Source organism: Branchiostoma lanceolatum, chromosome 14 (genome assembly GCF_035083965.1).
Source record: "Branchiostoma lanceolatum isolate klBraLanc5 chromosome 14, klBraLanc5.hap2, whole genome shotgun sequence".
Classification (NCBI taxonomy): Eukaryota; Metazoa; Chordata; class Leptocardii; order Amphioxiformes; family Branchiostomatidae; genus Branchiostoma; species Branchiostoma lanceolatum.
The window spans coordinates 15699968-15717112 of NC_089735.1; the positions used below are offsets into that span (position 1 = coordinate 15699968).

At 38.5% G+C, this 17145-nt stretch overlaps 1 protein-coding gene across 1 annotated transcript in view; it reads left to right on the forward strand.

The window, feature by feature from the left end:
* Positions 1–204: 204 nt before the first annotated feature.
* LOC136448820 (uncharacterized) overlaps positions 205–17145 on the forward strand; it is a 40053-nt gene continuing 23112 nt past the window's right edge. Inside the window, exons 1-2 of the mRNA XM_066448470.1 lie at positions 205–341; positions 3749–3807. Coding sequence (XP_066304567.1) covers positions 208–341; positions 3749–3807 — 193 coding nt within the window. The 5' untranslated portion in view covers positions 205–207. The remainder of the gene's footprint in view (positions 342–3748; positions 3808–17145) is intronic.

A 17145-nucleotide genomic window follows, 5' to 3' on the forward strand; every position in this document is an offset into this window, starting at 1 on the left:
ATAGGGGTCTTAACGAAAATTTACAAATGCTATTCCATTCTCAAAAAATTTAAAATTGCCAAAATGTTTGTGTGCGTTCATGTTTGAGGTGTGTGGTTAGGGGGTGGGATATACCGGTTGTGGGGATGGGGGCAATTCTATTTGTAATGATTTTTTCTTGACACCGCTTGTGACTCCGCCCATTTTTCCTTCGGGCTTACGTTCTGCATGATTAAAGGTGAGGGACAGTGGAGGCACCCACCTATACATATCAACCACAGTACGTGCCCCAACACCAGTAGTACAAAATTGTATCTCAGAAGAAGGAAGCATTTTACCGATAGACACACCGTCAAGATGAGGTGAGTTTCTAATTCATCCAAAGTACATTTTTTGGGACAAACTTTATATCTCTCACCAAAATAGGTGGAATGTTTTGACGATTTTGGCGGGAACAATGCTGTGCCATTTAATATTTACAAATGTCGCTGTCAGTGTCGTTTGTGGGTTGATCTTGGCCTCATTTCTCTACAAAAGATAACACTAATACCGTGTTGATAATATTCCCAATGAAGTGTTGTGACTATTATTCTCCATGTAGTAGTTGTCGTCGGACAAAAACGTGAAATTTTAATCCCACTTCCTTGTAAGAAAGTAAGAAAGAACGTACTTATTTGTATGCTTCCTGGAGGGCATGGTGACCTGATGACAGCCGTCGCACGATAAGTTCATGAGTTGAAGGACATTCCTGTCAGAGTTGTGGGTTTGTCGTACAAAAATCGGCTGTCTTGTGACTTAAAAGATTGTCATGGATATGTTTCAACGACCGGGTTTGTCCGGTATCCTCGCTAGAAATCTAGCCTCCACCAGGCTTTTCTACGGGGTATGTATCGTAGAATTCGGCAAAAGGGAGAATAATTGGCCACGAGTCGGTCCGCGGGAAGGTTAACATTTCCCACCTCCGACTACTGTGCCTTAGCCTCTTCCAGGCCCCGCGGATGGCTGGGAAAATAGTAGAAATTTGCCAAATCGAGTGAATAGTATGCTAAGAGAATTGGCTAGGGTCTAATCTGCCATCCAACGGAGCCTGCAAGTGAAACCCTGGCAAATATTCTCCCTATCGCCGGCGTAGTTAGTCTTCTAGAGACTAACTGTGCCTGGTCATTAAAACCCTATGGTAGCCAAACTCCCCTGGCAAAGTTGTCATCCCTGTAGCCAGCGTAGTTAGTCTGGTAGAGACTACTTGAGAGAGCAAGATGTGACGACAAATGTTACCGCGCCTTTACTTCGTTTCCGACCAGGGATTTTGTGCTATAAGGGCATCCGTCATATTGAGAACTGCCTGTTTAACACCTGACTAGACTGTACCGTGGATTATACCAATATAATGCCAAAGTAGCTTTCAGTATTTTTTTACTAAATAGTTTGCAAAATGATACACGCATGTCAAACTTCTGCTGGTCGGATAGTCGGTAACATTGACAAGAAAAAATATCAACATGGGTTTGTCTCCTTGTGCTTAGTTACTAGTATCTCCTTTTAGGAAAACCGAAAATGTGGTACTCCTTTATAAAACAGAAAATATGGTTTCTGTAATATTTCAGTGCAATCGTCACTTTGCTGTGTATGTCTAGTCCCTTACTCAATGATATTTTCTAAATTAGCGGTCCCCGACAAACCAACCTACCGACCGAGTGATTTATTCTTGGTAAGCCGAACTTTCTATCTATAACACGCCATGAGTCAACAACCGAGCCTGCCATTTTTGGCAAAAGGTTACTTGCAGTCTGTGAACGTTACACACTTAGTATCTACTGGTGACATCGCCTTTGTTTAAAAATAATCTTTCAGTGAGTTGGGCCGCGATGTCTTGATATCGGTTCGCCCTTTTATCAATGTATCGTCATCGAAACATTTTCGGAAAAAATGTGACTTATAAAATTTCAAAATAGAGCTCACTTCGAGTAATTCATTCTTTTATTTTTGGGTCAGTAAAAGGTAAAGTCACTTTTTTATGAAGGGTTTAAACTTTTTGAACATTGATATATCATACAGGGCACCTACTATACTTTTAGTTAAATTTCTGTGTTCATCTTGGCGGCCCTATGTTATCTTCTGTGATATATAACGTTATATACAGTGTTCGGGAAAAATACTGAGTACTGTACCACTTAAGCAACAAGTGGGATTCTAGTAAGATCGTTGATTTGAATTTCTGTTATTAACATGTCAAATCCATGTCAAGTCACAATAGGCCCGATGTTCCGTATTTCAGAATGTCTCTACAAAGACAGTTCTAAAAGGTCGGAAGAAATTATCAACCCCCCTTCCCCAGACACCGATATTTTACGTGACCGTCTTCAATTGATCGCCCAATCCATGTCCTGTCATTTCCGTTTCCGGTAGACACGCCCGTCATACATGACCGCAATTTCATTGTAGTTTCCGTGTCAAAATTATGATGTTTCCGATACTTCAACCATACATGTGACTAATCTTCAATCGCATGTTGGGAGGCAAAATCCTTACGTTTATTGCAACATCACTTTCCTATTAGTTGCACGCCTGGCAGCCATATCTAATTTCCATGGCAACGATTGACATCACCAGCAGACAACTTAAGTCTCCCCCCTCCCCTCAGACCGACTCTTCAACATTTTTCGCGGCCCGTGAGTCGTGACTTACGAGTACATGATTGATATTCATGTCTCTATACATAGTTTAATTGACTTTATGATGTCACCAGTGAATGATGGCATGCGGTACCAAGATCGAGATTATTGGCAAAAGTGGGCGAGGTTTTGACAACGACATTTTGTAGAAAATACACGTTTTTGACTAGCCTCTATTAGGCAGGAAAGAGAAGAAATTAGCCAAATAGACAGATAAAATGCCAGAGAAGCTAGCCGATGATAGGAGCAAGGATATGTTCACCACATATATTCCTCACCTGTACTCCTATATATCGCCGTCTAACTCCTCTGTCATGTTATCCGTCTATGTGGCCAATTTCTACTCTTTATAGCCACCCCTGGAGCCTGGTAGAAGCTAATTTTTGACAAATGCCTACCATATGACGTTGTCCAAAACTAACGAAGTGTTGCGAACACGTATTGTCAGCAGCCTCCACCAGGCCTTCCTATGGGGGTACGGATTGTAGAATTTGGCAAAAAATTGAAACAATTGCCTAGCAGAAACAGTCCACAGTAAGGTTGATAAATCCCACTAATACATATAACTGCACCTGTAAATATTTTCCTTAAAGTAGGCGTAGTTAGTCTGGTAGAAACTAAGGTGTAAGTGTGATAGTTTAGATAGGTGTTACAACGAAATGTCTAGGAATATATAGATTTATCTTGATTATAGAAAACAACATTGAATATTTATTGCCTATAGCGTCGCTTACGAAGGTAGTAAATAGTACTTGAAACACATGAAACGTCTGACCCTTTTTAAAAATCTGTCCAGTTGCTTGAATAACTTTTTTCCTTGCATATCTTATTACCTGGGTGTCTTAAACTTTCATTGACGTATCAAATATATCCCTGGCCTGCGCATGCATTCGTAATTATTTGCTCTTGTTCTCTTTTCCTTTCTCCACAGACAGATTAAAAGATTTAGGAATCTGTGATGGAAGATTTAGCTCATAGAGTCGTGCGGCCAGTTCATTTTATGCTTGACTACCACCTAGATTCTGGGAAAGCAGTTGACACTTAATTGACATATTACGGATGACCTAATCATTGTCATTTGCCTCTGTGTTCTGTAGGGCAGGCGAAGTTCTCCTCGTCCTGGCCACACTGACTTCGATTGATTTATCTACACAACGTGAGTTCACACACATTAGATATTCTTAATATTTTGCACGACAAAGTAGTTAGTAGTTGTATTATTTGTAGTGGTTAGCACCTCATTCTACTGGTGCTGCGACCACGCTGCAACCACCGTGCGACCAAGCGATTTGACAGAGCGTTGAAGGAGTTTCACCGATAAAAGCGAATATTTCTGCGCTATGTATAGCCTCTGTCACACTTTTGCGTATATGCAAGCTTTAATATAAAGTTTGCAGGGAGGAAGTTGTTTTCTACTTTGACATGCAGTTGTGCAGCCTAGTTATCGAACCAAAGAAATGACTTTGTTGGCTGCAACCTTAATCTAAAACAAACTTGTTAATACGCAACTCATGCGGACTTGCATATACGCACAAGTGTGACAGGGCCCTACGTTTTGTGATCTTTTCAGCAGTACTTTAACATTTTGTATGATATCTCAATCATAAAGTCAAGGGTTACACAAATCCAATGTCGCAGCGAGATCGCCATCTAGTGGACTTGGTGTCTAAACAGCATATATATATACATTCAAAGAAACAATGGCGTTTACTGCATACTTACTTTTGCATTTTCAAAAGTGTAACTGTTCTTCATCGAACATCTATTTATCTGTGATATTTCATTTTACCAACAACAACAAAAATATTGCAGAATCCTTTGTATATTTTCTCGATTCAAAACATCTTAATGTAACGTTTAATCACCTTGTGAAAGCGTTAGGTTTGTACCTCCAATTCGACAAAGGTTTATCGATTCACATATTCATAGATATTTATCAACGTTATAATAAACGCTCAACTCCAAAATAATCTTCTATCTAACGGTCTTAAAATCTTCTTTGCCTCATCAAGACATCAAGACCGTGGATGCTGTCTATCTGAAAAGTCTTATCGTTTCCAAATTGTATCTAGACGTTTGAGCAACTGTTGCCCTTTTGACGATTCTTATATAAAGCGCAGTCTCGTGCATTTTTATTTCCATATGCGCTTGCAGCTTGGCGGGTATTTGAGGAAATGAAATCATTTTACTTTCTCATTCATGGTTAGGGAGTAATAGCTGACCAAAGTTACGCCCCCCACCATATACTTATAAAGCATTATAGACCAATTCAGTGCTCCGGTCTAAAATTCAATATCTTTATCAGAATGTTCAAACTTTACATTCAAACGATAGGGCACTTGGCGGGTATTTGAGGAAATGAAATCATTTTACTTTCTCATTCATGGTTAGGGAGTAATAGCTAACCAAAGTTACGCCCCCCACCATATACTTATAAAGCATTATAGACCAATTCAGTGCTCCGGTCTAAAATTCAATATCTTTATCAGAATGTTCAAACTTTACATTCAAACGATAGGGCACTTGGCGGGTATTTGAGGAAATGAAATCATTTTCCTTTCTCATTCATGGTTAGGGAGTAATAGCTGACCAAAGTTACGCCCCCCCACCATATACTTATAAAGCATTATAGATCAATTCAGTGCTCCGGTCTAAAATTCAATATCTTTATCAGAATGTTCAAACTTTACATTCAAACGATAGGGCACTTGGCGGGTATTTGAGGAAATGAAATCACTTTACTTTCTCATTCATGGTTAGGAAGTAATAGCTGACCAAAGTTACGCCCCCCACCCCATACTTATAAAGCATTATAGACCAATTCAGTGCTCCGGTCTAAAATCAAATCTCTTTATCAGAATGTTCAAACTTTACATTCAAACGATAGGGCACTTGGCGGGTATTTGAGGAAATAAAATCATTTTACTCTCTCATTCATGGTTAGGAAGTAATAGCTGACCAAAGTTACGCCCCCACCCCATACTTATAAAGCATTATAGACCAATTCAGTGCTCCGGTCTAAAATTCAATCTCTTTATCAGAATGTTCAAACTTTACATTCAAACGATAGGGTACTTGGCGGGTATTTGAGGAAATGAAATCATTTTACTTTCTCATTCATGGTTAGGGAGTAATAGCTGACCAAAGTTACGCCCCCCACCCCATACTTATAAAGCATTATAGACCAATTCAGTGCTCCGGTCTAAAATTCAATCTCTTTATCAGAATGTTCAAACTTTACATTCAAACGATAGGGCACTTGGCGGGTATTTGAGGAAATGAAATCATTTTACTTTCTCATTCATGGTTAGGGAGTAATAGCTGAACAAAGTTACGCCCCCACCCCATACTTATAAAGCATTATAGACCAATTCAGTGCTCCGGTCTAAAATTCAATCTCTTTATCAGAATGTTCAAACTTTACATTCAAACGATAGGGCACTTGGCGGGTATTTGAGGAAATGAAATCATTTTATTTTCTCATTCATGGTTAGGGAGTAATAGCTGACCAAAGTTACGCCCCCACCCCATACTTATAAAGCATTATAGACCAATTCAGTGCTCCGGTCTAAAATTCAATCTCTTTATCAGAATGTTCAAACTTTACATTCAAACGATAGGGCACTTGGTGGGTATTTGAGGAAATGAAATCACTTTACTTTCTCATTCATGGTAAGGGAGTAATAGCTGACCAAAGTTACGCCCCCCACCCCATAATTATAAAGCATTATAGACCAATTCAGTGCTCCGGTCTAAAATTCAATCTCTTTATCAGAATGTTCAAACTTTACATTCAAACGATAGGGCACTTGGCGGGTATTTGAGGAAATGAAATCACTTTACTTTCTCATTCATGGTTAGGAAGTAATAGCTGACCAAATTTACGCCCCCCACCCCATACTTATAAAGCATTATAGACCAATTCAGTGCTCCGGTCTAAAATTCAATCTCCTTATCAGAATGTTCAAACTTTACATTCAAACGATAGGGCACTTGGCGGGTATTTGAGGAAATGAAATCTTTTTACTTTCTCATTCATGGTTAGGAAGTAATAGCTGACCAAAGTTACGCCCCCCACCTCATACTTATAAAGCATTATAGAGCAATTCAGTGCTCCGGTCTAAAATTCAATCTCTTTATCAGAATGTTCAAACTTTACATTCAAACGATAGGGCACTTGGCGGGTATTTGAGGAAATGAAATCACTTTACTTTCTCATTCATGGTTAGGGAGTAATAGCTGACCAAAGTTACGCCCCCCACCCCATACTTATAAAGCATTATAGACCAATTCAGTGCTCCGGTCTAAAATTCAATCTCTTTATCAGAATGTTCAAACTTTACATTCAAACGATAGGGCACTTGGCGGGTATTTGAGAAAATGAAATCACTTTACTTTCTCATTCATGGTTAGGGAGTAATAGCTGACCAAAGTTACGCCCCCACCCCATAATTATAAAGCATTATAGACCAATTCAGTGCTCCCGTCTAAAATTCAATCTCTTTATCAGAATGTTCAAACTTTACATTCAAACGATAGGGCACTTGGCGGGTATTTGAGGAAATGAAATCTTTTTACTTTCTCATTCATGGTTAGGAAGTAATAGCTGACCAAAGTTACGCCCCCCCACCCCATACTTATAAAGCATTATAGACCAATTCAGTGCTCCGGTCTAAAATTCAATCTCTTTATCAGAATGTTCAAACTTTACATTCAAACGATAGGGCACTTGGCGGGTATTTGAGGAAATGAAATCATTTTACTTTCTGATTCATGGTTAGGGAGTAATAGCTGACCAAAGTTACGCCCCCCACCCCATACTTATAAAGCATTATAGACCAATTCAGTGCTCCGGTCTAAAATTCAATCTCTTTATCAGAATGTTCAAACTTTACATTCAAACGATAGGGCACTTGGCGGGTATTTGAGAAAATGAAATCACTTTACTTTCTCATTCATGGTTAGGAAGTAATAGCTGACCAAAAATACGCCCCCCACCCCATACTTATAAAGCATTATAGACCAATTCAGTGCTCCGGTCTAAAATTCAATCTCTTTATCAGAATGTCTAAACTTTACATTCAAACGATAGGGCACTTGGCGGGTATTTGAGGAAATGAAATCACTTTACTTTCTCATTCATGGTTAGGAAATAATAGCTGACCAAAAATACGCCCCCCACCCCATACTTATAAAGCATTATAGACCAATTCAGTGCTCCGGTCTAAAATTCAATCTCTTTATCAGAATGTTCAAACTTTACATTCAAACGATAGGGCACTTGGCGGGTATTTGAGGAAATGAAATCATTTTACTTTCTGATTCATGGTTAGGGAGTAATAGCTGACCAAAGTTACGCCCCCCACCCCATACTTATAAAGCATTATAGACCAATTCAGTGCTCCGGTCTAAAATTCAATCTCTTTATCAGAATGTTCAAACTTTACATTCAAACGATAGGGCACTTGGCGGGTATTTGAGGAAATGAAATCACTTTACTTTCTCATTCATGGTTAGGGAGTAATAGCTGACCAAAGTTACGCCCCCCACCCCATACTTATAAAGCATTATAGACCAATTCAGTGCTCCGGTCTAAAATCAAATCTCTTTATCAGAATGTTCAAACTTTACATTCAAATGATAGGGCACTTGGCGGGTATTTGAGGAAATGAAATCATTTTACTTTCTTATTCATGGTTAAGGAGTAATAGCTGACCAAAGTTACGCCCCCAGCCCATACTTATAAAGCATTATAGACCATTTCAGTGCTCTGGTCTAAAATTCAATCTCTTTATCAGAATGTTCAAACTTTACATTCAAACGATAGGGCACTTGGCGGGTATTTGAGGAAATGAAATCACTTTACTTTCTCATTCATGGTTAGGGAGTAATAGCTGAACAAAGTTACGCCCCCCACCCCATACTTATAAAGCATTATAGACCAATTCAGTGCTCCGGTCTAAAATCAAATCTCTTTATCAGAATGTTCAAACTTTACATTCAAATGATAGGGCACTTGGCGGGTATTTGAGGAAATGAAATCATTTTACTTTCTTATTCATGGTTAAGGAGTAATAGCTGACCAAAGTTACGCCCGCAGCCCATACTTATAAAGCATTATAGACCATTTTAGTGCTCTGGTCTAAAATTCAATCTCTTTATCAGAATGTTCAAACTTTACATTCAAACGATAGGGCACTTGAAGGGTATTTGAGGAAATGAAATCATTTTACTTTCTCATTCATGGTTAGGAAGTAATAGCTGACCAAAGTTACGCCCCCAGCCCATACTTATAAAGCATTATAGACCAATTCAGTGCTCCGGTCTAAAATCCAATCTCTTTATCAGAATGTTCAAACTTTACATTCAAACGATAGGGCACTTGGCGGGTATTTGAGGAAATGAAATCATTTTACTTTCTGATTCATGGTTAGGGAGTAATAGCTGACCAAAGTTACATCCCCCACCCCATACTTATGAAGCATTATAGACCAATTCAGTGCTCCGGTCTAAAATTCAATCTCTTTATCAGAATGTTCAAACTTTACATTCAAACGATAGGGCACTTGGCGGGTATTTGAGGAAATGAAATCATTTTCCTTTCTCATTCATGGTTAGGGAGTAATAGCTGACCAAAGTTACATCCCCCACCCCATACTTATGAAGCATTATAGACCAATTCAGTGCTCCGGTCTAAAATTCAATATCTTTATCAGAATGTTCAAACTTTACATTCAAACGATAGGGCACTTGGCGGGTATTTGAGGAAATGAAATCATTTTACTTTCTCATTCATGGTTAGGGAGTAATAGCTAACCAAAGTTACGCCCCCCACCATATACTTATAAAGCATTATAGACCAATTCAGTGCTCCGGTCTAAAATTCAATATCTTTATCAGAATGTTCAAACTTTACATTCAAACGATAGGGCACTTGGCGGGTATTTGAGGAAATGAAATCATTTTCCTTTCTCATTCATGGTTAGGGAGTAATAGCTGACCAAAGTTACGCCCCCCCACCATATACTTATAAAGCATTATAGATCAATTCAGTGCTCCGGTCTAAAATTCAATATCTTTATCAGAATGTTCAAACTTTACATTCAAACGATAGGGCACTTGGCGGGTATTTGAGGAAATGAAATCACTTTACTTTCTCATTCATGGTTAGGAAGTAATAGCTGACCAAAGTTACGCCCCCCACCCCATACTTATAAAGCATTATAGACCAATTCAGTGCTCCGGTCTAAAATCAAATCTCTTTATCAGAATGTTCAAACTTTACATTCAAACGATAGGGCACTTGGCGGGTATTTGAGGAAATAAAATCATTTTACTCTCTCATTCATGGTTAGGAAGTAATAGCTGACCAAAGTTACGCCCCCACCCCATACTTATAAAGCATTATAGACCAATTCAGTGCTCCGGTCTAAAATTCAATCTCTTTATCAGAATGTTCAAACTTTACATTCAAACGATAGGGTACTTGGCGGGTATTTGAGGAAATGAAATCATTTTACTTTCTCATTCATGGTTAGGGAGTAATAGCTGACCAAAGTTACGCCCCCCACCCCATACTTATAAAGCATTATAGACCAATTCAGTGCTCCGGTCTAAAATTCAATCTCTTTATCAGAATGTTCAAACTTTACATTCAAACGATAGGGCACTTGGCGGGTATTTGAGGAAATGAAATCATTTTACTTTCTCATTCATGGTTAGGGAGTAATAGCTGAACAAAGTTACGCCCCCACCCCATACTTATAAAGCATTATAGACCAATTCAGTGCTCCGGTCTAAAATTCAATCTCTTTATCAGAATGTTCAAACTTTACATTCAAACGATAGGGCACTTGGCGGGTATTTGAGGAAATGAAATCATTTTATTTTCTCATTCATGGTTAGGGAGTAATAGCTGACCAAAGTTACGCCCCCACCCCATACTTATAAAGCATTATAGACCAATTCAGTGCTCCGGTCTAAAATTCAATCTCTTTATCAGAATGTTCAAACTTTACATTCAAACGATAGGGCACTTGGTGGGTATTTGAGGAAATGAAATCACTTTACTTTCTCATTCATGGTAAGGGAGTAATAGCTGACCAAAGTTACGCCCCCCACCCCATAATTATAAAGCATTATAGACCAATTCAGTGCTCCGGTCTAAAATTCAATCTCTTTATCAGAATGTTCAAACTTTACATTCAAACGATAGGGCACTTGGCGGGTATTTGAGGAAATGAAATCACTTTACTTTCTCATTCATGGTTAGGAAGTAATAGCTGACCAAATTTACGCCCCCCACCCCATACTTATAAAGCATTATAGACCAATTCAGTGCTCCGGTCTAAAATTCAATCTCCTTATCAGAATGTTCAAACTTTACATTCAAACGATAGGGCACTTGGCGGGTATTTGAGGAAATGAAATCTTTTTACTTTCTCATTCATGGTTAGGAAGTAATAGCTGACCAAAGTTACGCCCCCCACCTCATACTTATAAAGCATTATAGAGCAATTCAGTGCTCCGGTCTAAAATTCAATCTCTTTATCAGAATGTTCAAACTTTACATTCAAACGATAGGGCACTTGGCGGGTATTTGAGGAAATGAAATCACTTTACTTTCTCATTCATGGTTAGGGAGTAATAGCTGACCAAAGTTACGCCCCCCACCCCATACTTATAAAGCATTATAGACCAATTCAGTGCTCCGGTCTAAAATTCAATCTCTTTATCAGAATGTTCAAACTTTACATTCAAACGATAGGGCACTTGGCGGGTATTTGAGAAAATGAAATCACTTTACTTTCTCATTCATGGTTAGGGAGTAATAGCTGACCAAAGTTACGCCCCCACCCCATAATTATAAAGCATTATAGACCAATTCAGTGCTCCCGTCTAAAATTCAATCTCTTTATCAGAATGTTCAAACTTTACATTCAAACGATAGGGCACTTGGCGGGTATTTGAGGAAATGAAATCTTTTTACTTTCTCATTCATGGTTAGGAAGTAATAGCTGACCAAAGTTACGCCCCCCCACCCCATACTTATAAAGCATTATAGACCAATTCAGTGCTCCGGTCTAAAATTCAATCTCTTTATCAGAATGTTCAAACTTTACATTCAAACGATAGGGCACTTGGCGGGTATTTGAGGAAATGAAATCATTTTACTTTCTGATTCATGGTTAGGGAGTAATAGCTGACCAAAGTTACGCCCCCCACCCCATACTTATAAAGCATTATAGACCAATTCAGTGCTCCGGTCTAAAATTCAATCTCTTTATCAGAATGTTCAAACTTTACATTCAAACGATAGGGCACTTGGCGGGTATTTGAGAAAATGAAATCACTTTACTTTCTCATTCATGGTTAGGAAGTAATAGCTGACCAAAAATACGCCCCCCACCCCATACTTATAAAGCATTATAGACCAATTCAGTGCTCCGGTCTAAAATTCAATCTCTTTATCAGAATGTCTAAACTTTACATTCAAACGATAGGGCACTTGGCGGGTATTTGAGGAAATGAAATCACTTTACTTTCTCATTCATGGTTAGGAAATAATAGCTGACCAAAAATACGCCCCCCACCCCATACTTATAAAGCATTATAGACCAATTCAGTGCTCCGGTCTAAAATTCAATCTCTTTATCAGAATGTTCAAACTTTACATTCAAACGATAGGGCACTTGGCGGGTATTTGAGGAAATGAAATCATTTTACTTTCTGATTCATGGTTAGGGAGTAATAGCTGACCAAAGTTACGCCCCCCACCCCATACTTATAAAGCATTATAGACCAATTCAGTGCTCCGGTCTAAAATTCAATCTCTTTATCAGAATGTTCAAACTTTACATTCAAACGATAGGGCACTTGGCGGGTATTTGAGGAAATGAAATCACTTTACTTTCTCATTCATGGTTAGGGAGTAATAGCTGACCAAAGTTACGCCCCCCACCCCATACTTATAAAGCATTATAGACCAATTCAGTGCTCCGGTCTAAAATCAAATCTCTTTATCAGAATGTTCAAACTTTACATTCAAATGATAGGGCACTTGGCGGGTATTTGAGGAAATGAAATCATTTTACTTTCTTATTCATGGTTAAGGAGTAATAGCTGACCAAAGTTACGCCCCCAGCCCATACTTATAAAGCATTATAGACCATTTCAGTGCTCTGGTCTAAAATTCAATCTCTTTATCAGAATGTTCAAACTTTACATTCAAACGATAGGGCACTTGGCGGGTATTTGAGGAAATGAAATCACTTTACTTTCTCATTCATGGTTAGGGAGTAATAGCTGAACAAAGTTACGCCCCCCACCCCATACTTATAAAGCATTATAGACCAATTCAGTGCTCCGGTCTAAAATCAAATCTCTTTATCAGAATGTTCAAACTTTACATTCAAATGATAGGGCACTTGGCGGGTATTTGAGGAAATGAAATCATTTTACTTTCTTATTCATGGTTAAGGAGTAATAGCTGACCAAAGTTACGCCCGCAGCCCATACTTATAAAGCATTATAGACCATTTTAGTGCTCTGGTCTAAAATTCAATCTCTTTATCAGAATGTTCAAACTTTACATTCAAACGATAGGGCACTTGAAGGGTATTTGAGGAAATGAAATCATTTTACTTTCTCATTCATGGTTAGGAAGTAATAGCTGACCAAAGTTACGCCCCCAGCCCATACTTATAAAGCATTATAGACCAATTCAGTGCTCCGGTCTAAAATCCAATCTCTTTATCAGAATGTTCAAACTTTACATTCAAACGATAGGGCACTTGGCGGGTATTTGAGGAAATGAAATCATTTTACTTTCTGATTCATGGTTAGGGAGTAATAGCTGACCAAAGTTACATCCCCCACCCCATACTTATGAAGCATTATAGACCAATTCAGTGCTCCGGTCTAAAATTCAATCTCTTTATCAGAATGTTCAAACTTTACATTCAAACGATAGGGCACTTGGCGGGTATTTGAGGAAATGAAATCATTTTCCTTTCTCATTCATGGTTAGGGAGTAATAGCTGACCAAAGTTACATCCCCCACCCCATACTTATGAAGCATTATAGACCAATTCAGTGCTCCGGTCTAAAATTCAATCTCTTTAGCAGAATGTTCAAACTTTACATTCAAATGATAGGGCACTTGGCGGGTATTTGAGGAAATGAAATCACTTTACTTTCTCATTCATCGTTAGGAAGTAATAGCTGACCAAAGTTACGCCCCCCACCATATACTTATAAAGCATTATAGACCAATTCAGTGCTCCGGTCTAAAATCCAATCTCTTTATCAGAATGTTCAAACTTTACATTCAAACGATAGGGCACTTGGCGGGTATTTGAGGAAATGAAATCATTTTACTTTCTTATTCATGGTTAGGGAGTAATAGCTGGCCAAAGTTACGCCCCCACCCCATACTTATAAAGCATTATAGATGAATTCAGTGCTCCGGTCTAAAATTCAATCTCTTTATCAGAATGTTCAAACTTTACATTCAAACGATAGGGCACTTGGCGGGTATTTGAGGAAATGAAATCACTTTACTTTCTCATTCATGGTTAGGGAGTAATAGCTGACTAAAGTAACGCCCCCCACCCCATACTTATAAAGCATTATAGACCAATTCAGTGCTCCGGTCTAAAATTCAATCTCTTTATCAGAATGTTCAAACTTTACATTCAAACGATAGGGCACTTGGTGGGTATTTGAGGAAATGAAATCATTTTCCTTTCTCATTCATGGTTAGGGAGTAATAGCTGACAAAAGTTACATCCCCCACCCCATACTTATGAAGCATTATAGACCAATTCAGTGCTCCGGTCTAAAATTCAATCTCTTTATCAGAATGTTCAAACTTTACATTCAAATGATAGGGTACTTGAAGGGTATTTGAGGAAATGAAATCATTTTACTTTCTCATTCATGGTTAGGAAGTAATAGCTGACCAAAGTTACGCCCCCAGCCCATACTTATAAAGCATTATAGACCAATTCAGTGCTCCGGTCTAAAATCCAATCTCTTTATCAGAATGTTCAAACTTTACATTCAAACGATAGGGCACTTGAAGGGTATTTGAGGAAATGAAATCATTTTACTTTCTTATTCATGGTTAGGGAGTAATAGCTGACCAAAGTTACGCCCCCACCCCATACTTATAAAGCATTATAGACCAATTCAGTGCTCCGGTCTAAAATTCAATCTCTTTATCAGAATGTTCAAACTTTACATTCAAATGATAGGGCACTTGGCGGGTATTTGAGGAAATGAAATCATTTTACTTTCTGATTCATGGTTAGGGAGTAATAGCTGACCAAAGTTACGCCCCCCACCCCATACTTATAAAGCATTATAGACCAATTCAGTGCTCCGGTCTAAAATTCAATCTCTTTATCAGAATGTTCAAACTTTACATTCAAACGATAGGGCACTTGGCGGGTATTTGAGGAAATGAAATCACTTTACTTTCTCATTCATGGTTAGGAAGTAATAGCTGACCACAGTTACGCCCCCCACCCCATACTTATAAAGCATTATAGACCAATTCAGTGCTCCGGTCTAAAATTCAATCTCTTTATCAGAATGTTCAAACTTTACATTCAAACGATAGGGCACTTGGCGGGTATTTGAGGAAATGAAATCATTTTACTTTCTGATTCATGGTTAGGGAGTAATAGCTGACCAAAGTTACGCCCCCCACCCCATACTTATAAAGCATTATAGACCAATGCAGTGCTCCGGTCTAAAATTCAATCTCTTTATCAGAATGTCTAAACTTTACATTCAAACGATAGGGCACTTGGCGGGTATTTGAGGAAATGAAATCACTTTACATTCTCATTCATGGTTAGGGAGTAATAGCTGACCAAAGTTACGCCCCCACCCCATACTTATAAAGCATTATAGACCATTTCAGTGCTCCGGTCTAAAATTCAATCTCTTTATCAGAATGTTCAAACTTTACATTCAAACGATAGGGCACTTGGTGGGTATTTGAGGAAATGAAATCATTTTCCTTTCTCATTCATGGTTAGGGAGTAATAGCTGACCAAAGTTACATCCCCCACCCCATACTTATGAAGCATTATAGACCAATTCAGTGCTCCGGTCTAAAATTCAATCTCTTTATCAGAATGTTCAAACTTTACATTCAAATGATAGGGCACTTGGCGGGTATTTGAGGAAATGAAATCACTTTACTTTCTCATTCATCGTTAGGAAGTAATAGCTGACCAAAGTTACGCCCCCCACCATATACTTATAAAGCATTATAGACCAATTCAGTGCTCCGGTCTAAAATCCAATCTCTTTATCAGAATGTTCAAACTTTACATTCAAACGATAGGGCACTTGGCGGGTATTTGAGGAAATGAAATAATTTTACTTTCTTATTCATGGTTAGGGAGTAATAGCTGACCAAAGTTACGCCCCCACCCCATACTTATAAAGCATTATAGACCAATTCAGTGCTCCGGTCTAAAATTCAATCTCTTTATCAGAATGTTCAAACTTTACATTCAAACGATAGGGAACTTGGCGGGTATTTGAGGAAATGAAATCATTTTACTTTCTGATTCATGGTTAGGGAGTAATAGCTGACCAAAGTTACGCCCCCCACCCCATACTTATAAAGCATTATAGACCAATTCAGTGCTCCGGTCTAAAATTCAATCTCTTTATCAGAATGTTCAAACTTTACATTCAAACGATAGGGCACTTGGCGGGTATTTGAGGAAATGAAATCACTTTACTTTCTCATTCATGGTTAGGAAGTAATAGCTGACCACAGTTACGCCCCCCACCCCATACTTATAAAGCATTATAGACCAATTCAGTGCTCCGGTCTAAAATTCAATCTCTTTATCAGAATGTTCAAACTTTACATTCAAACGATAGGGCACTTGGCGGGTATTTGAGGAAATGAAATCATTTTACTTTCTGATTCATGGTTAGGGAGTAATAGCTGACCAAAGTTACGCCCCCCACCCCATACTTATAAAGCATTATAGACCAATGCAGTGCTCCGGTCTAAAATTCAATCTCTTTATCAGAATGTCTAAACTTTACATTCAAACGATAGGGCACTTGGCGGGTATTTGAGGAAATGAAATCACTTTACATTCTCATTCATGGTTAGGGAGTAATAGCTGACCAAAGTTACGCCCCCACCCCATACTTATAAAGCATTATAGACCATTTCAGTGCTCCGGTCTAAAATTCAATCTCTTTATCAGAATGTTCAAACTTTACATTCAAACGATAGGGCACTTGGTGGGTATTTGAGGAAATGAAATCATTTTCCTTTCTCATTCATGGTTAGGGAGTAATAGCTGACCAAAGTTACATCCCCCACCCCATACTTATGAAGCATTATAGACCAATTCAGTGCTCCGGTCTAAAATTCAATCTCTTTATCAGAATGTTCAAACTTTACATTCAAACGATAGGGCACTTGGCGGGTATTTGAGGAAATGAAATC